This window comes from Chinchilla lanigera, unplaced genomic scaffold (genome assembly GCF_000276665.1).
Source record: "Chinchilla lanigera isolate Chin_1 unplaced genomic scaffold, ChiLan1.0 scaffold00061, whole genome shotgun sequence".
Lineage (NCBI taxonomy): Eukaryota > Metazoa > Chordata > Mammalia > Rodentia > Chinchillidae > Chinchilla > Chinchilla lanigera.
Window position 1 is genome coordinate 2,479,317 of NW_004955462.1, and position 21,513 is coordinate 2,500,829.

Here is a 21,513-nt window from a genome sequence, read left to right on the forward strand (position 1 = left end):
GCCACTGGGCGGGTCTGCGCCCCTCCTCCTCGCGGCCACCTCCTCGTCCTGCTCTTTGTCCTCCGGCATCCAGATTCCTCGGGCACAGCCGGGCGGGGACCCAGCATGCTGGCCGCGGCGACCTGGGAGTGCCCGGCCTGCCCAGCGAGGCTCCGGCTGTGCCAGGCCTTCCCCGGTAAGCAGGCCGTTCTCGCCTGGGCCGCTGCTCGCCAGCGCGCCTGCTGCAAACCCTAGAGCTCCTCCGAGGCTTGGCTCAGCCGTCCTTCTGTGCTCCGTGTTCGTGTGGCTCCAGGGCTCGGGGACGCGGCTTGTACGTGTTCTGATGGTTTGGCTTCGCGTTCCAGTCTTTCTCCTCCCTCCTGCATAGGGGGCTGCAACCCAGGCCCTCAAGCTGCTGGGCAGGCGGGCACCCCCGAGCGCGGGCCCCGTCCTGCTGCTCACATCTTGCTCCCTCACAAACGGAGCTGCGGAAGTGTTTTCGGGTAGGGCCTAGCGGCACACAGCTGCAGCCCCCCAGCCCGCCCTTCAGGGGGCCGCTTGCTTCTCAGGGTCGCCTTGGAGGGTCTGGGGTGGCCCTGGGGTGTGGGGTGGCCTCCCCACATCTGCTTGAATTCTAGGGTTTGCTTCTCAGCATCCAGAAGTGCAGGCTACGTTCTATAAACTTCTGCACATAATGCCCATCATTGTTTTGTGAACTATACTTTTGTGTTCTGCAGTTTTCATTTTTTCCATAAACACGTCCTCCCAAGCACGCTCCCCAGCCCCTGTCATCCCCATGGGTTTTAATGACCTAACAATCCTCAACGCCCTGCATGCACCGCGGATTGTTTAGCCCTTGGCACCGTTCTGAGCGACTGGGTCTGTGGCTTTTTCCCTGGAGACAGGGACACGGTGCCGTTTCAAGCTCAGACCCAGAAAACAGAAAAGTAAACTGGATTTGTCAGTGCTTTAAAACTCAGATGTGAATGTGCTGTGTGGCCCGTAGTGACCTGCCATGTATCTGGAGCCCTGGGGAGTATTGACGGGGTCGGGGAGCGAGGGTTTTAGCTCAGCAGGGGGTTTTCATTTTGGGCCGGGAGCTGTGTGCGAAGTTGTGACTGAGCGCACCGCTTACCGTCTGGAGAAACATTTCCCAAATAGGGCGAAGCCTTGGAGGTGGAGGTGGACACCTCCCTGAGCTCAGGGTACCGCCCTGGACGGCGGAGAGGTGTGCGTGCGCAGGAAGGAGCCTGTGGCCCGTGATTCGGACAGCAGCAGACCCCAGGCGGAGGAGCCGAAACCGTCTACTACACCGCGGGCACTAGCAGCTCACAGCTTGCGCGCGGCTGGCTGCGCCGTAACTGTAGCGTGGGCCTCGTTCATCTGCTGAGAAATCTGAAAGCCCCAAGATGCCACCTGGTCAGTTTGTCTTGGTCACCGCCTGGTCAGGGGAGTTTGAAAGTTATCTTCTCAGACTGCTGCTGCCAGGCGTAGATAGGTAGGTACTTCTCTGGTTAGACGTATGCCTGATAATAAAAATAAAACCAAAGTAGGAGTTGAGTTAACTAGAATGGGCACAGTCTTGCTGGAGTGATGGGAAGTTCTAACTCTGGACTGTGATGCTGCGTGTACAACTGTTTGCTAAAAAGCAAATTGTGGGTTGGGGGCTGGGGATTTAGCTCAGCGGCACAGCGCCGGCCTGGCAGGCGTGAGGTCATGAGTCCCGGTACTGGGAAAAAGAAAACCTAAAAAGCAAATTGTTTCCTGGCGTGGTGGTGCACACCTGTAATCCCAGCACTGGGGAGGCTGAGGGAGGAGTTGGAGGCCAGTGTGGGCTACATGGTAAGTTCAAGGCCAGCCGGGGCTACACCGTGGGACCTTGTCGCCAAAAAAATAAAAAGCACATTGTACACTTACAATGAATACGTTTATTCACTGTTCAGTTCCATGCTCTAATTAGTTGTAATGCTTCACACAGCCACAGAATGTCAGCAAAGACAAACAGGAGGGATTTTTCGATAAGCCGTTTTCCTAGAGAGGATGCTGGCGCCCACCGCCAGGTGGACCTGCCTTGGGCTGCAGAAATTGCCTTGCTCGGGGCCCCAAGCGCTTGAAGTTCTCAACCACCGGAATCGGGTGCCAGGAAGAAGAAAATATTTTCAAGTGTTGGCAGAAGCCAGTCAGGAATGATGGAACCTATCAAATCGTTTTATCCTTTGTACACACAGTAAGAAAATCTCACACTATAATTTTCAGTACATGAGTTAGAAATTCACTGTTATCAAGAATAGTAAAATTATTTAAGACTAGTTTTAGGTTATTTATGCATGTTAACATATTTTATAAACTTTGATTTTTTATAACATATTTCACATCTAAAGCTATTTTCATATTATATCCCCCAGATTTATTAAGGCATAATTGACAAATAGTTTAAAAGATCCTTTTTATTTGTATTTTTTACTAGGGAATGAACCCAGGGCTTTAGCGCTGAGCTACATCTCCAGTCCGTTTTTAATTTTTATTTTGGACAAGGTCTCACTATATTGCGCAGGCTCAGCTCAGACTTGCAGCTCTCCTGCCTCAGCCCAGAGTATCTGGGAATGCGGGCTTATGAGCTGGTGCCCAGCACGCCTGCAGTCCAGCACTCAAGAGGCCAAAGCAGGGGCATCACCGTGACTTCAAGGCCAGCCTGGGCTACACAGCGAGACCCTGTCTCAAAAAAAGAGTTCATTTTAAAATATAATCTGTAAAAAGTTCAATCTAATTCCCTGTTAGGAAAAAAAAAAGTAAAACTTTTCAAATAACTAGTTAACATGGAAAAATCTTCTGAAAGAAGGATAGTCCCTGTCACTTTACTTTTTCAAAAACTTTAAGGGTAGTAAAAATCGGGTAAGGGGAGTAGCCCTTCAGATACACACTGACAGACAGCCGCAGCCGTCTCTGGGCCGGCAAAACCTGAAGACCTGCTGAGGCCGGGAAGGACAGAGGACACTCACGCTGCAAGTGTCGCCAGTCACAGTGTAATCACGCATATAAATAATGACAGGAGACATTTGCCCAAAGTAAGTCTTCACGTGTCAGAATCTCAGCCTGGGCTGAGACGTCCAAGCAGACACTGCTCCCTTAGCAGCGGCCTCGGCGACGCGGTCAGCAGCGACCCTGGAAAGGCTGCGAGGACCTGAAGGGCAGTTGCAGGTCGGGTTAGTGGCCGACTACGGAGGATCCCGGAACTGCTCCAGGGAGAGCATAGTCCTTGGAAGTTCGGCTGTCAACTGTTTCTTCACGGTAGCACCACACATCAAGGTCACGCTGGAGAAAACGGGGCAGAAGGGCTCAGGCCTGGCCAGAGTGACACAAGTGGTTAACAGAAAGCTGGATCCGGACCAGAACTAAGTGTTCCTGCTCTGGGCTGCGAGTTCTCTACTAAACAGGCGTCCTTCGTGCTGCCCTCCAACTGTCGCCAGCGCTGGCTTCGGCTGCTGCATTCTGTGGGTGGGCTTTTAAAGGACAGGTGATCAGCCGGGCGCAGGGGCACGCACCTGTCGTCCCAGCTGCTGGGGAGGCTGAGGCTGTGACCATGTCTGACTCTTTTAAAACCCAGGTTGAAAGACAGCAGGGTTTAAATACCAGCTGCACCAGAAGGAGCATTTGAATAATTAATGATAGTGAAAAATGCTTTGATGTTTTGGGCCATATGGAGAATTGAACCCAAGGAGCACTGAGCTACATCTGAGTCCTTTTGTTTTAATTAATTAATTAATAAATCAACTATTTTTTAAACAGTACGTAGTCAGGTTGGCCTTGAACTCACTATGTAGCCAAGGCTGGCCTCACAGCAATCCTCCTGCCTCAGCCTCCCTTGGGAAAGTGCTGGAATTACAGGCATGCACCACCATGCCCAGCTCTTTTGTTTTGAGATAGTCCCACTAAGTAGCCCAACCTGGCCTCAGACATGCCATCATCGTTCCTCAGTCTCCAGAGGAGCTAGGACTACAGGTGCGCTGGGAGTTTTTGCTGGCCCAGCTACAAAGGGAGTTTTTCGTAATGTGCTTTGGTGACTGAATCTGTGCCAGCGGTGCCACTGTCCCTAAAGATTTTCTGCAGAGCCCCCACGGCAGCTCAGTCTCTTTACTCTCTGTCACTACACTGGGCTTCCTGTTCCTAAACACCCTGGTATACCCGCTTCCCCCTGCACCACAGCTGCCATGAAGTCATGTTTCTTGACTAGAAAGCCAAATGAACCCTTGAAAAGGTAGATTTGGTTTCCACCCATCAAGATCCCAACACCGGCAAAATCCAGCTGGGTTGTACCAATTCAGACATCGCAATAAAGGGATGAAAGAAACCAGGTAAACAGTGTGAACTAGATCTGCCTGGAAAACCCACATCGCCCCAAAGCTCTGACTTTTGAGACACTGAATGTATTTTAACACTGGCTGGGAAGTGGAGAAAAGGAGGAAGAGTTCAGAGAAGTAGGTAGATATGTGAATGTTTTCAAGTAAATTAACATTGACATGGATTAATGTTCTAAAATCAAGAGTTTCAAACATTCCCTTATTCTAACTCGGTATCGTCTCAAAAGTCCCTGCACTTAAATGGTTCAAAGATGTAGAACCTAATGATGGTTGCTCTGTTACTAATTTAACCTCTGGGAAATGACCCACAATGCCACATCTCTAGTTATGTTTTCCTGAGATGAGTCAAATGACAACCTGGACATCTTTTTTTTTTTTTTTTCCTGGACATCTTCTAAGCAGCAAGAGACAGTGTATTTTTTTTTTTTTTTCTTTTGGTACCAGGTGTATTTTTTAAAATAGGAAAATATCCTTGCTCTCCCACATAAGTGAGGCTTCTTTTCCAGGTATCCTCAGTGAGTTCTGAGCTAGGATTCTGCTCAGTCTGCTCCCTGTGGAGCCAGATTCTGATAATGAGTTAAGAATGCAACTGAACACTGGCCGTAGTTTTATACAAGTCATACACAAGACTTTTCCCTGTGTCTCATTTCCCACTTTGTTCTAACGACCCAAAACAACCAGTTAGAAGTGATTAAAGCAAAACTGGAGCTGAATGATTCATTTTGAAGTCACTCATTTGTTAAAAATATATGACTTGGAGTAACTTATGAAGTTCCTGTATCAGATAGTGTTTCCACTTGCAAGTAACTGTGTGCCTGTACACCCTTGGGGCAGTCTATAGTTATGGGATTTCCTTGTCAGGTAGCCTGGCATGTGGTCCTGCACACCTGTAGTCCAAGAGCTTGGGAGGCTGAAGCAGGAGGATCTCTGAGTTTGAGGCCAGCGTGGGCTACATAGTGAGACCCTGTCTCAAATTATGCTCCTCCCCCATTCCTTTTTATCTATACTCCCCTGGGTTACTACAAATGTAATTCACTGACCAGACCAGAGAAAACTGCTCATATCTCTGTTACATGCCCCCCAGGGGGATTTGCTGCACAGTTGGAGAGTCCATGGCAGGGAAGAAAATGCCACCTGTTGGTTTTGAAGTGTTCATGAACAAATAATGATTGCAGGAAATCAAGGAGTCATAGAAGCACCACATAAGAAAGCAGTAGCTCTGATGTTAAGGGCAGGCCTGGGTGCTCACCAAGTCCTGGATGGGTGAAGCCATTTAGGAGCAGTCACGATTTAGCAGGAAACGGTAAAGCCTTGCCCTGAAGCATACAGTTCATGTTCCCTAACAGTAGGGTACTTCAGAAATATGCATGGGATTTGTTCAAATACAAATACCCAGACCTTCTATAGCAAAGTTCTAGATATGTGGAATGTGAGATACAATGAACACGCAGGCACACTCACGTTATCCTTTGCCATTTTTATTATGGGTCTCCTTACATGGGTCACTGCAGAGGCCAGCCTTTTAGGAAGTAGGCAGCACAGCAGGAGGTGAAAAGGGTGAACTGTGAACGGTTGCTCAATTTGTAGCTGCTCCTCCGTGGCCCAAATCACCACCCAGGCTCTGCATCCTGCCAGATCACCAGAGGCATTAGATTCTTATAGGAACTCGAACCCTTCTGTGAACTGCATATGTGAGAGATCTAGGTTCTGGGCTCCTTATAAGAATCACATGCCTGATGATCTGAGGTGGAGCTGAGGCAGTGATGCAAGCACTGGGAATCATGATAGTATGTATCAAAAAAACATATGCTAGTAAACCACCCCCTCCATGGAAAAACTGTATACTGGGGACTGCTGAGTTACTGATCCTTCAAAGTGTATCAGTAGTTACTGTGTTTCAGAAGGTAAAAATTAACTCCATTCCCAAGTCAGTTCTGACACCTGTCTGCCATATCAGTCCTTTTCAAAACTCACTGACCACTGAAGGCAAGAACTACCATAAACTTTGTTAAAAGCTATCTGTTCTAGAGAATTATTTTACCATATGCCATACCAACTCTTTGTACTGTGGCTGAGATGGACCTGGTGAGTTCATGTGTCCAGTGACTATCTGGAAGACCAGCTGCAGTTTTGTGTAGTTAATGACAGTTTTCCTCCCAAGGTATCCATCTACTCACACCAAAGGGACAAACTTTTTCTCAGAAAGCTATGTATCACCAAAGCTGTTGAAAATCCAGTCCCTAGAAAAAGAAAGCCATCACAGCAATACAATGATTACTACACTAGTTAAAAGATCTGAGTATTTCTAGTTTGTCTGTTGTCTTCATAGTTCTCAATATTTAAGCCAGTCTGAAACTTGGTTTCCTTGTCTATAACATTAAAGGAGTAAATTATACCTGTAAGTCCTCTTTGTGTTGCATTGTTGTATTTTGCTGGATGCAGTACTGGAGATTGAATCCATAGTCTTTGCAAAGAGCTATGCTCCCACTCCTTTTCATTTAGAGACAGGGTCTTGCTACGTCACTAAGTTGCCCAGATTGGCTTGAACTTGTGGTCCTCCTGCCTCAGCCTCCCAGAGTACTGAGGTTACAAGCATGAGCCACTGTTACAGCTTATATACAGGGTTTGGGGAGTGACTAAATTATGGGTGTGTGATACTGAATCAATTCACTGATTAGTTGAGCATAGTTCTGGGTATGGATGATAGATTTACTGAAGGAAGACTAGAACGTGGGTGGCACCAACCAATAAGCTTGTAGCCTGGATGGAATAAAAAGGGAAAGAAGGAAGGTTCAGTGCTTCCTTCCTGCCATGCCATGAACTGTTTATCCTCTGTGATGCCCCTCTGCCATGCTACCCTGCCTTGGAGCCAGCTAACTCTGGACTGAAGAAACCTCTACAGACTGTGAGCTAAAATAAATCTTTCCTCCTTTAATTTGCGGGTGTCAGGTATTTTGTCCCAGCAACTGTACCACAGTTTCCTCCTGATCAGTGTCAGGAATATTTTAAACTAGAGAAACTACTATGAGCTTTTGCACATCAGAAAAGGAAAGGTTTGGACATGTGTACTGTAACCCCTGGGCACCCCAGGTCTCAGTGCCATGGTCACTTCTCCCACTTGCCTGCCTGGACCAGGCTGGGTGAGAGCTGCAGACACACAGGCTCCTGGGTCTAGTTCTCTCTTGGTCCTGCACTCCAGCAGCTCGGAGACCCTGAGCAAGTGACTTAACCTTTCCCTGCCTGTTTTTTCATCTGTGAAGCAGGGACACCAATAAAAGCATGAGCACTTAGTTTGCAGTGAGGATTAACCGTGTCAGGGGCCCCTGTGGAACATGGTGTGGTACGTGGCCCAGTTTGAGCATTTGCTAAATGGGAGCTAGGGGTCTGGATTCTCCACGGTGCAGCTGAAGCATCCTGTAACTCATATAGAACTGAGGAAAGCCAGGCAAGGACTGCGAAGTCAACAAGAAGCTGGTGGCTGCAGAGGGTTGGGGTGGGAGTGGAAGCTACCTGAGCAACAGAGGGAGAAGGGAGCTTTCAGGCTCAGTCAGAATGACTGGTTCTCCACAAAGGAACCAAGGAACTCTTATGGCAGATCTGGATTTCATCTCTGGCTCCTGTCCCAAAGCTGGCTGACCCATTATCACCCAGCAGGGGCAAAGACCTGCATTTAGGAGGGAAAAACAGGAAGAGGGAAAGGAAGTGCACACACGTGTATGGGTGTGTGCCACGCGCAGAGTCTGCTCAACCTGTGGTACTTCACCTTTCCTTGTGGGTTTTTTAAACATCTGTTTTTTTAAAGTAGCGAATTTTTACATTTATTAAAGGTAGGAAAAGGAACATGTGCTGCAGAGCAAGTGAGGGCCAACTAAAGTAGGAAAAGAAGTAAACTCTACAGGGTCAGAGCAGACCACTGTGAAAGAGCATAGTGGAAAAATGCCTTCAATAAAAGATAAACCCTGAAAAATACTCAGCCTCTTCTTGAAAATTAAGACTTAGAAATAAATACAAAAAAAGAAATATCAAGGACTTTTTTTTGAGAAGTACAATGCAGTATAACAAAGCACAAGGTTAATTTTCTCCTTTCGTTCATCATTTTCTGTCCCTCGTGGAACTGTGTGTGAAAACCATGGCTCTGAAAAGAATTATCGTAAATCTCATTACAAGCAACTACCACACAGTACCTCATGGCCGAACGGATCTCAGAAGAATAAACAATACTGTAGTAAAATGCTTTGCCCATGAGCTGAGGGTATAACTCAGTGGTAGAGTGCTTGTCTAGCATGTGGGAGACCCTGGGTTCAATCCTTGCCATCACACAAATAAAAATTTAAATCCTAGGAGTCAATTAACCCAAAACATACAATAGATATTATGAAAGGGAAATAAATTGCTCAAAGGAAAAAACAACTGTGATGAGGGAAAGGAGAAAAAGAAAGAAGGAAGGGAAAATATATATGTGTGTGTATAGAAGGATGGCTGGGATAACTGTACTGCTGATGTCCAATGGTTTATTAAAAGGAACAGTTAATGCCTAATTTTTTTCTTTTTGACCAGTTTTGCATGCTTATATCTGGTAATCTGAACAACTAATTTGAAGACAACAATATGCAATATAACAACCACTGGGGGATTCCTACCATCTGTCTAATGAAACTCTGCATCGTTTCTAATGTTTCGTTGTTTTTATTTTTTATTCTCTGTAATGGTTTATTCTCTTACATCTAGTAATCTGAGCAACTTCGTTGAAGATAACAGTATGTAATATAACTTAATTCCTATCATTTTGTTCTGAAATCTTGTACCATTTTTGTTTTTGCTTTGTTTTGTTTTTGTCTGTTGTTGGTATTTTGCTATTTTTTTTATTATTCTCTTTAAAATAAAAAAATTCAGTAGAAAAAAATATGAAATACATGTAAAAGAAAATGAACTATATTGAAAAAAGTTACCCACAAAATACAAAGATTAAGATACCCTTTGCTCGAGTCATTCAGAAGCACCTCTGAGACTTTTAGGATGACCTTACAAAAGATGGAGCACATTCACTTTCTGAAAACCAGGGTATATGGTGATAGAATGGAGGTCATTACATTTTGGCTGGCCAACTGGGACAGCTCTGCTTGCCTCACATGTCAGCCTGCTAACTATTTTTGGTGCACACTGGCAAAAGTGTGCTGGCTTCACGAGCTACCATGCTTCTAAAAGGTACACGTTTAGGCACATAAGAAATGGCGTAAGATGAGCATATGAGGAAGACTGAAAGGAACGAAACAGTTGCCATCCCCCGAAGCAGGCTGTGGCTGCTCCGTGCTCTCGGCTTGGGGTAAGCACAGTGCTCAGCGTGTACTTCCTGTTGTCTCCCGTTCGGCGCCATTTTATGTCATGAAGCATCTAGTTAAATGTGAAAGCAGGATCAGTAATTTCTGTACCCCACGCTCCAGACTCTGAAACTTTCAGGATTAGAAACAGATACAAATGCAGTGCCAGCTCTGGAGTCCATGTGGCACTGAGGTACAGGGTGACAGTGTTCACGGACAGCTTCCAACTTGACTGCTCACTGTGTTCCACGAGAGGCTGAAGGTCGCACCTGCTGTACAGCTGGACAGGCACTGAATCACACTATTTTGGTGGAAAGGGCTGTTTTAGGAACAAGTCAGATGAGCAAGATTAGAGTCCTGCACAGTTTTGAGAGCTTGGCTTGACCTGAATACCAGCACTGTCCCAAGCTGTTCCGACTTCCGGGGCCGTTTAAGCCTCACTCCTATCTCCATGGGTGTACACTGCCCGTTCCCAATGAGGCATTCTTCCTGAACCCTGATTTTATTTAACATCAGTGACCATGTTCTTCCCTGAAAGCCTGGAATTTTCTTCAGACCCAGGGGTAGAATATTCACCAACAACCCAGAGCTTCTAATTCTACCCTCCTTGTCAGTGATCGGCTGAGAAATAAACCTAGCATGAATATCTGACTAGGGGACTCAGGGAATGTGCCACTGAAGACTTTCCAGGCCAGTTTTCCTTGCTCTTAAAACAAGAATCAAAAAGCGAAGGGGCTACTACCTTGTCCTATGTTAGGACTGGGGCACCAGTGAATAGAGAGAGCCAAGTGGGTAGGAAAAAAATCTCATCACAGTACTGTTGTTAAGTCACTGAATTAAGCGACCTTGAGGTCTCTCCTATCTCTGGACTTTGTGAGGTAAAAACATTTCCTTATTCTTTAAACTTTTGGGCTTGGGAAGGGGGACTTCCGTTCATTGTGGCCCCAAATAATTAGGTAAATCTCCATCCTGTGCAGTAACATGTTCTGTAGAGTGCACAAAGACGGACACATTCATTTCTCTCCTCGCTAAGGGAAACTCTGTGAATGCTAACCTTACCTCCCTTAACCCCAAGCCCCAGCTCCCCGGAGTGCAGCACACGCTGCGCTCCGTATTCCCTGACCGGAACCACCTCCTCCAGTCACCACAGCCACTCCAGGGCCCAGTTCCACATCAGCCTCCTACTTGAACTTTTTATTCCATCCTTGACTACTTCTCTGTCTAATTCTAACATTACTGCCTCTCATTTTCTGCATCTTGGTCCTTGTGTCTCCCTCTTCATGTCTACCCCTCAGCTGTGTACGGTACCTGACTGACTGAAAAGCCCTGGAGTTTTCCTTCGCCTGGGGCTTTCCTTTTAGTTTGTTTTTCTTCCATGTCTTCTTTCCTCATCTTACTTCTCCGTAGAAGAAAAGATTGAGATAAAAGAAATATAGAGCTCAGGCTTTGCAAAGTATTTTCAAAGAGAGTCCAAAATAACATGGCCTACCTTCCGGAAGCTAGACATAAGGGAAGGATTACGATGATACAGGGGAGCAGCAGCTGGACGCCACACGAAAAACTCCTGTCTCTGTGTTTCCCCCGGACCCTCCAGTCCTGAAGCAGGAGGGGCCATCCTTAAAGCAGAAGTGATGGCCAAGTCTAGCACACAGCCTGTGTCGGGTGAATGCCAGGGAGCGAGAAGTAACCCCACATCATATGGCCAGGGCTCTGGCTTGTACCTTGAAGCTTTCTACTCTAAAAACAGGATGAGCTGTGGATACGAGGAACAACACTGCTGTCTCAACTGTAACAAACTTCACCCATGTGCTGACATAATAGTATTTAAGCCAATGAGGAGTTCAAGCTGTTCTGAAGTGAAAAATAAAATCTTGGATGGTTTTAAGGTTCCTATGATGCCTTATCACCACCATCCTCACCATCACTATCATCATTATTATTTTGTGGAGCTTAGAATCAAACCCCGGGCCCTGCACATGCTAGGCAGGTGCTCTACCCGAGTGGTACCCCCCGTCCTAGGGTTGTCTTTCTGATGAGGTAGAAGCAGCATTTGCAAGGACCATAACCCACTGTAGAAATCAGCCTGGACCCTTGAAGGTATGCAGTATAATTCTAAAATGTGTTCAGCTCATTCTGGATTTTAAAATATATTGTCACTTTCATTAGGAAATATCAAGCCAATGCTAAGAACTTCTGCAAGACTGTTTATATTATAGGACAGAGTAAAAAATTACCTAAATGTTCTGCTATTTAAATAAGCACCAAATACTGCAAAGTGCAACCAACATGGTTCTGTTAAAAACTCTTTGACTATGGTGTTCAAGAACAGCAATACAGTACTATATTTTCTTTACAAGTGACTAATGTAAAAGATTGTAAATGTCAAAATTCATTTCCTTGCTATTCTCGTGTGGGCATGGAGATATCCTTTCTCAATTCTTTCCTGAAGTATTTCTCTGTGTGCGTGTGTGTGTGGCTTAATTTTATTTCACTGCTGGATGCATTAACTTTGATCATCCCTTCCTAAAATGATTAAAGACCTGCAAAATTTTTTATTGCATAGGACACTGTTCATGACACAGAGATTGGGAAGTGCAAATATGTAGTACTGGAACAAGTCTTACAAATATTTCATTTTAAGAATTTGTTACATACATTTTTTTACAGTTCATCTCTTTTTAAAAAGTTGAAGTTATAGCTAAGAGTTGAGTATGTACAGTGAGGCGTTTTAGGAATGGTAGAGATCAGAAAGTAAGATGAGTGATACAAAGGAGAAAAAGCCATCATTCTTGCCAGCTATATATTGTATTGCTTGCAAAGCAACTGTACATGTTGCAATCAGTTCATAGGTAAATAGTTTTACTAATCTGCTTTGGGAGAGCAAATGTCTTTCAAGGTTTCAAGTTCCTCTATAAGCTTCTTGTTCTGAACTTCCAGCACTGCAACACGGCTCTCCAGACATTTTACATATTCTTTCTTTCGACGTCGACATTCTTTAGCAGCTTCCCTAGAAAAAGTAGAGCAAAAGGGCAAACAAAACATGTTGTGCATGCTACTGACAATCAGACTGAAGTAAGCTTGGCGAACGTGATCTAGGTGGCTTTCCAAATCTTGGAACAGTATTCCTAATTCAATTGCAAATACTAAACCAAACTGGATTCTTAGTTAAGGTCCCGAGTGTCCCCTCCGCAAGTCCGATCGGCAGTTAGATCTACTGCATCATCTGCCTTGATTAGGGTTCAGAGTAAACAAGGTCCAAGGCAAAGACAGTTACTCTGCTTTATGGCAATAGAGATCTTTGAGGGCCTTGAGTTCCTCAATGAGGGTCTTGTTTTGGTTTTCAAGCACGGCCACGCGATTTTCAAGACATTTGACATATTCTTTCTTCTTCCTGCGACACTCCCGAGCAGCTTCCCTGGAACCAACACAAGGCAGGTGACTACAGGAACAGCCTCCCAGCACGGTCCACCGTGGCTCACTGAGTCCCTGCCCCCCGGAATCCACAGCCAGCCAAGCCTAGGCGAGGTTTGTATGAGCCACACAACACATGGAACCAAGCACGTGCCTCTTTGTCCAACAACAGGGGCAACCTGAGAGCACAGCCCATCTGCCCAGATGGTGTCTTCTTAGGGCACACACCTCGTGAGAAAAAGGGCCAGCGCTGGCTTCAGCGCACTAAAACAACGGGGCCACGTTCTCAAGTGGGATTTCTAGACATTTCTAGATCCCTCCAACCTTCTTATGTTTGCCAAAAACCACACATATTTCACCAATGAGTAAATTTTGGGGGCCAAGGTGATTATAAGAATTAATTCTCAGAAACCTTAAAATGTCAATGTTGAAGATTTTTATTCTTCAATACTAAATCTCAGCAAAACAAGGTGAATCACAATGGTAAGAAACAGGTTTGGGGGCTGGAAAACACAACATGGATAAATTACAACGGTAAACACAATGTACTTTTTATAAACCAAAATAAAATGGACACTGCTTCTGAAAATTAAAGCTGGGGTTACATAATACAACATTCAATAATTCAGACAATTTAAACCCACAAATGCGAGAATGCCACAATTTAAAACCACAAAAAAGAAGCTACTGAGTAACTCAAAAGCATTTCAAGACTGTTCACTGACCACATGCACTTAATATGCAGCACCCTGAGTTTTAAAGCACTGGAGACATGTCCAAAGGAAAGAACAGACCAGCAGCCAGAGCGACAAATACAAATAGAGAGATGAGTTAGTCATTTTCATGCACTGTTCTACTAAAAAGCAATATAGGTAACATTTTCCCTTTCTCCTTTATTTTAAAGGTGGGAGGGGATAGCAAGTATTTTACTTACATACCCACTGAGAACAGCTTTATTTTGGAGTATTTAATTCCAGAATAATGGCTAGGTATTATCATTCAGGTATATTTTAATGGATGTAATGTATTTCTAAATACCAGTTACTGTAATGCCAAGTAATATCACTGTATTCCTGAACCAAGCATATAGCATGCATAAAATCTGGCCAATTGTTCTGATTTTAGGAGAGTTGACTCTCACTCACTGGATATGTTTTCTCTATGGGAAGCAAAAGTCAGCAGAAAAGAAACCTTGAAATCCCAGTGAACTGCAAGAAAAGGACAACCCCTACTTCCTACCAAGAACAATGCACTCACCCTGTGAACTCACAAAGTTCTGGACTTCTCAACTGGTTAACAAAAAATAAAACATGTAAAAGTGAATCGAACCTAATAGAATAGTGATTCATCTACATGATGCACAGTGAAAAGTTAATGAATCCAAACATACAAATTTTCCAGTTGGGAGTATCATTCACCTCTCTTCCACAAAGAACTCAGTTACAAACACTAATGTTTTCATGATTAAATCATTAAACTCAAGATCTAGGAGGAAGGCAGTCATTCTACAAGACAAGTTATTGTTCTATTAAATTTTAAACATCTAACCACAGTGTAATGGGATTAAGTTTTAAATTTTTGTTCACCAAGCTGCTTGTAAATACCCATACTTCGTATTTTACATTTGAGGGCAGACGTATTACTAAGAGTCCAAATGTTTCCAGCACAAAGCTTTAAGTGATCACACCAGTGGAAGGTCATTCCTAAGTCATCCTCAACTATGGACAGCACCTGTTGCTTCTATTAATAGCTCAGTTCCCAGGCCCTGATTTGACTGAATCTGTGCTCAACAAGACGGGACTCACGCCAAACAGGAAAAGCCAACAAGGCTGTAAGAAATAAAACTCTTGCTGTGTTGACAGCAATATAACTAAATATCTAGCATAAAGCTGGCCAAAGAATAAACAGAGAATGTACGAGGTATCTTCCGTGCTAGAAAACCTGATCACAGGCATCTCCATGGAGTCACACCTGAAGCTTACAGTGAGGTCCTCTGGAGGCGACCCTGGTGTTAGGGCAGAGGAGCAGCTCACAAGTGAACACGGCCTGATTGCATGGCCCGGTCCTGTCCGGTTCGGGCCACGTGGCCTTACCCAGCTTACTGTTTACCTCTCTGAACATCAGTTCCTCCTCTGTAAACTAGGGACAATAACCAGCACAATTCTCATGGGAAAGTTATGTGAGCTAAAGGAACCGTACAAATAAATTTGCCAAACAGATACTGAGCACCTAATAGCTGTTTTAGAGCTGCATTTCTCTTGTGTTGCTCCAAAAATAAGATCTGAAAGCTAAAATAAACCCTTCTCAGGATCCTGTGCCATCAATGAACTGTGGGTTAAGGGCTGGGGATAGCTCAGGGGCATAGCGCCCGTCTGTCAAATGGAGGGTCCTGAGTCTGATTCCTGGTACCAAGAAAAAAAAAGAAATGTGGATTACATTGGGAGGTCTCCCAGGAAAGGCTCCTAAGAGGAGACAGATTCAGCCAGCCCCCCAGTTTTTTCTAGTACTGAGAATCAAACTCAGGACCTTGCACTTGCCAGGCAGGCACTGTGCTGCTGAGCTAAATCCTCAGCTCTAGCCCCAAATTTTGGCTCTCGCTTCTCTTCCTTCTTCCTGCCTGATGCAGCGCGTAGAGGGGCAGCAGCCAGGCCGTGAGCAGGGCAGACTGTCCACGCTGAGGACGACAGCGCAGGGGGGTGGCCTGGGCCCGACCCTTGGTCCCAGCCACGCAGACTGTACCTCAGCGCCATATGGAGACATACAGACTACCTAGAAATGGAAGCCTCCATTTCCTTGGTTCATTGCAGCCCACATGTAAGTGTTAGTAGTTATTATTCATATGATATTTGTGAATACTGAGCTTTCATAAATTTTTCCCCTCAGGGAGCTCTTAGGTATACCTATGTAGCTGTGCGGAATGTTTTAGGAACCCACTGCCTAATGTTGTATCAAATTTACACTGGAATTGTTACTGTAAAAACGTTGAAATTAAAAATAAGGGGAGAGAATAACTGCAAAAGTGGGAATAGGTCTACGTCCCTTTTTTATTTTCTTTGGGTAAACTATGACACCAATGAACAGTTTTACAGTTGGCATTACTGGCAGACTCTATATTTCTAAACTGAACTTTACAATGCACATATTACCAAACAGGCATTTGTATTCGTAGCTCCTGAAATCTCAGAAAATTCCAACTATATGAATCAGTCTGTCTATCTACCTACCTATCAATCAATTACCCTATTTATCTAGATATATCTATCTATCTACCTACCTATCAATCAATTACCCTATTTATCTAGATATATCTATCTACCTACCTACTTATCAATCTGTCTATCAATCAGTCTATCTCTCTATTGTCTGTCTATCTGTCTGTCTGTCATCTATCTGTGCTGGGCACTGACCCCAAGCCCCGTGCATGCCAGGTCAGCACCGTGCCGTTGAGCTGTACTCCCAGCCCAGGAAGTACAATTTTAAAGTACCAGTAATTCTCCATCAGATCAAAGGACGTTTGCTAACAAGACCGCCATGAAACACCTACCACACTGTGTGAGCCCCATCGAGCCAGCCCCGTGGGGATTTCTGAACAGAGCGGATGAAGAGTATGCACTCAGCATGACTCAGTACCCCTGGAACAAGCCCTGATAATGTGTGTGTCTTTCTGATTTCTGGTTATCTGTTGAGTTTTCCAACATTCAAAACACCATCTAAACTCACTGAAATGAGTAAGTTTGAGAATGACAGCCAATGTAGGGATTCTTATAACTAACTGTATCATTTAAAAGATGACTAGGAAGCTTAATATAGCTCCTTCTGGCCCATGCTCAGCTACAAAGGATGGCGACGTACTCAGAATAATGTCAGGGGCTCAGAGGCCTGAATTTATAGACTAACTAGGTTGGCTATATCCTAATAAATTAATGACCCTGGTCCTGATCACAGGCAAGCAGATGACCCCAACTGACATGATTTGTTTTCTTACACTGGGGACATTGTTTACAATTTAAGAGTAGGTGACAAGACTATTGATTTGATTTGTACCATCCTCCATAAGAACTAACAGAAAAAATAACACATGAGTTTAATAAAATAAAGGTTTAAATTTTTAAAAATTTTTTGAGGGGCTGGGGATTTAGCTCAGCAGCAAAGCCTGAGCAACATAGCAAGACCATCATTTTAAAATTAAGGTTGGGAACTTAGCTCAGGGGCATAAGTGCCTGCTTGGCAAGCGCAGGGTCCTGAGTTTGATTCCCAGTACCTAAATAAAATGAAATAAAATAAAATAAATCAAAATTACAGAAAGATGTAGAAAAAATAAATGAGATAAAGCAGACTGAAAGCATACATGTATAACAATATTAGGTATATAACATAATATTAACAGTTATCTCTAAGTGGTAGAGCCACTTTTTTGCTATTCTGCGATCCTATCTTCACTAAAATTTTCTTAGAATAATATGTATTTCATTGTAATAGTGATAAAACAAAGAAATGGTCTAACATTTCTTTTGCTAATAAAAACTAAGAAGTTATAATCATCACCATAATATTTCACTAAGTAAATATCATATACAAAATTTTAATCTTCGTTTGTAACAAAATCTTTGCATCATTGTTGCAAAACAATGCATCTTTTGAACATTACCCCCACAGCTGACAGGGGCTGTGTCCCTGCTGATGAACTGTTCGTGGCTGGGAATAAACCTGAGAAGCTGCTGATCATCTTCACATTCAGGGAAAATACAAACCCACGTGCACTGCCACATTAACACTGAACTTGAGAGAAAGAGCTTAGAAAATGTATATGCTTTTCAAAGCCCCACAGTAACAAACCATGTGTCTACAAAGCGGGTCCTCAGCCCTAGCAAACACCGCACCTGTTTTTCATCAGCCTCAGCTCCCGTTTGCGAGTGGCTTCTTCTGCCAGCTGCTGGGGACTGTGCAAGGTTCCCGGTGAGGCAGCCATCACCACGCCCTGGGGCAAAGCAGTAGCAGGAGCCCTGATCTGGTAAGCTGGCATGTCACCCGTGGCCGCTGCAATGACACAAAACACAAGCTTATACATACAGCCTATGAACTGAAATTTCACTTTCAATTGTCCTGGAAGTAACGTACTTTCTACATGTCAGTAGAGGTGATCTTGTAATGTGGAAGATGCTTATTCTGAGCATGATAGGGCTCTTAAATATCAAAGATTCTCTGGCACTGATACGACCATGTCAGCATGCTTTCCATATTTAAGGTAGAAAACTATCTGAAGGCATTTTAGACACGTTTTTATCAGAGGCTAAAGAAAACAGGCTTTTAAACTATAGCCCGTTCAGCCTAAAATCACCAGTGTGCTGACAGATGTTTAAGAAACAGCTCTGGGGTGGAGTGGGGGGACCCTGATCTTGGTCGTGTTTGATGATTCCCACAGTAGAAATACTTTTACTATGACCGGCTTCAAAATGTCTGCGTGACTTCACTGAACGTAAGTTGGAAAGAGGCAGGCAAGCTGTACGCCATGCAGAGAAGACAGATGAAAGTAAGTTCAAGAGCATAGATAAAACCATTAGAAATGATGGGTTTTGAGTCATTTATTTAAATGTGTGTGTATATACATGTATATAGGAGTATACATACATATTTAATTTTTAATAATGGCTCACAAAAGGGCTGAAAGTTCAACAACCGACTCTTACGAGCCAGTGAGAGCTAGCTTCAGAGCAACACTGCAAACATCTTTGCTAAACAGCCCTCCCCCATCTGAGTACCTGGGGAGAGGCTCCCTGTGGCCTACAGCGCGCCTGAAACAGCAACTCAAAGTCCTCCTACGACAAAATGACTCAGGCAAGGGGCGGAATCTAGTTTTTTGTGGTTTCAGTTAAAAACCACAATAATAACAAAAAGCCCAGCAGATCTCTTTATAAAACTGACTTCTCTGGAAAAACCTCACTTTTGTCTTTCTTTTGGGAAAAGAATACATTTCTCAATATCTTTATTTTTTTAAGGAGGAAAGATTTAAATTGACTCCTGGCCTTAGTATTCATGTTTTAAAAATATTTTCTAAATATAGTAAATCACACAGTTAAAAGACAGATTTAATATTTACTTAGTATTCCAGGTGAATACTAAAAGTAAATTCATAGTCCCTGAATTTATATTCAGAATTTGTCTATCAACTGTAATGAACATTGCTTCCTAGAAGACAGATTTTGTGCCACTAATGCTTCAACTTTGAGAATGCGTGGTCCCAGATTAGTTTGATATTTTGATGAGGTGTCACAAAATATATACTTTCTTCAAAGCTAAATGCGAGAAAAATGGTTTAGAGCGTATGCCTGTAATCTCAGTGCTTGGGAGGCTGAGGCAAGAGGATTGCTACTTAGTGAGTTCAAGGCCAGCTTGGAATACACAGTGAGACTCTGTCTCAACGCACTTCAAAAAATGGTTTAAAAGATATTAAATTCTATAAAAATCAATCTGAGTCAGATGCCAATCAAGAGAAAACAGCACTGTCATGTTTTTTAAATGTATCATACACACTAAGAAAATTTTCCAAAAATAGAAAGTGAGATTTTTTTACTTAAATTGTATACTACCACTGAAGGTAGCCTGGTTGTTACTGTTGTTTGGGTTTTTGACAAAGGATCTTGGTATGTAGTCTAGGCTGGGCTGGAACTCATCGTCCTCCTGCTTCAGGTTCCCAGAGTGCTGGGATCTCAGGCATGTGCCACCATGCCTGGCCTACACTGTTTTTGCTTTTGTGATTATTCAAAACGCTGCATATATGTCTTATACATTTAAGAAAATTTTATAGCTTTGGAATACTTAAGAAAACCAATTATAAACCAAAGCTTTCTAAACATCTTGATACACTGTCAGAGGAGACAGGATGGAAGATAGAACAGCCAAGCCCTCCCTGCTTGTCTCTGCACCCACTTCCGAGGAAGGAGGTTACGGGATAATAAAGGCTGAAACAATGCAGCAGCTGGAGGCTGTGCGGACTTTCTAAAACTGGAACAATGGTCAGTGACGAAGGAGAAGTTTACATGTCATCATCTTGACATTTGCAGGCGGCCTGAATGCAGACCCGGTGCCAGGGCTGATCCTTCTAAACACCGCTCACAAAGCAGTGCCCCAAACAGAAAGGTGCTGGGGCTCTTCTACTCTCGCTGGGCGTACAATGGTGTTTTCTACAATATGACAAGAAAGCGTGAAGCACGATGCACAGAGCTCCTGTAAGAACACTCAGTAAGGGAAGGAGACACAGGAGGCTTGACAGATGAGAATGGACACCAGCAATGGCTCCAGACAACCTTCGCCCCTTTCCAAAAGCCACAGGCACCCGTGAAGACCAAATCTGGCAGCATGAAGGACAATGGTTAACTCCAAATTAAGCATTTATGAAACAGTTAGAGCCATAGCTCGGAAAAACACCACTTTAAAATAACTTGAAAGGAGATAAAATAGCTGATGTATTAGTTCTGGGATGTTAGATAAACCAGGTATTAAAATGTTTCAAGTATCATATATTCCTTTTATTTCCTTTAACACAAATCAAAAATTATAACTCATTAGTTTAAGTCAGAAATATGAATTAGTGTAAATTAGTAGGAATTAGAATGAATTTCTGCAAGGGCCCAAAGAATCTCTAAGATGGTACACTTTTTTTGTGGGGCTGGGGACTGACCAGGGCCTCTGCACTAAGCTTAATCCCCAGTCTGTTTTACTTTTTATTTTGAGAAAGGGGCTTACGGAGTTGCCCAGGTAGAACCTGAACTTGTGATCCTCCTGCCTCAGGTGTGTTGCCACACTTCTACACTTCTCATGGTCAATGGATAAACTGCATGTATTCAAATATAATCTTATTTGTAAAGTATACTAGAAAGATGGAGGCAAAGAGAATCTCTTGATTTGAGAAAATCTAAATGTCAAAATGTTTTATTTTTGAAACAAGTTATGAAAGTGTTTATTTTGGTACACATCAGTTTCTAATACTATTATGAATTCAGTAGTAATATAAAGCAGGTTAGACACTAAGATCACAGGTCAGAGAACCATCCTACATTCTTTGGTGACATATTTTTATTCCTATAAAAGTCAATTCCTGTCCTAACTACTAGAAGTATCCAAATTATTTCTTAATCTAGAATTTCACTTTTATTTTCTGAAAATACACAGGTCATCAGTAGGGGCTTAGACATTATGACTGGATAGATAATGAGAAAAATATACTTAGACACTGATTGTATTTTCAGACAAGCTGAACTTTGAGGCAAGCAGGGACAGTACCTCTCACAGCACTTGGCCGAGTGGGTACCCGTGGGGTGTGATGTGTGTGTGTGTGTGTGTGTGTGTGTGTACACTGTGGAGTACACTGGGAACCTCCCAGGGCTTGGCACAGCCACTGCCACTTGCAATGTCTAAAATAAGCAATCTTTCCTGCAGACTTACGGGGA

General features: G+C 43.7%; 1 protein-coding gene and 1 long non-coding RNA gene across 14 annotated transcripts in view; one reads left to right on the forward strand and one right to left on the reverse strand.

Moving 5' to 3' along the window:
• Nucleotides 1–6: 6 nt before the first annotated feature.
• Nucleotides 7–15,493, forward strand: LOC102018813. The gene is made up of 2 exons (XR_001236615.1): nt 7–175; nt 13,066–15,493. It is a non-coding gene; the product is annotated as an uncharacterized LOC102018813 (long non-coding RNA).
• Crem (cAMP responsive element modulator) overlaps nt 12,188–21,513 on the reverse strand; it is a 56,084-nt gene continuing 46,758 nt past the window's right edge. For 8 of the 13 annotated variants that reach the window (XM_013521448.1, XM_013521447.1, XM_013521449.1 and 5 more), the window contains 2 exons: nt 17,947–18,103; nt 12,705–13,070 (listed from right to left, as the gene is read on the reverse strand). In XM_013521448.1, the coding sequence (XP_013376902.1) occupies nt 12,926–13,070; nt 17,947–18,103 (302 nt within the window). In that variant the 3' untranslated portion in view covers nt 12,705–12,925. Of the gene's footprint in view, nt 12,663–12,704; nt 13,071–14,323; nt 14,356–17,946; nt 18,104–21,513 lie in introns of those variants that run through there. The other 5 variants (XM_005398116.2, XM_005398113.2, XM_005398120.2 and 2 more) reach the window with 2 other exon arrangements.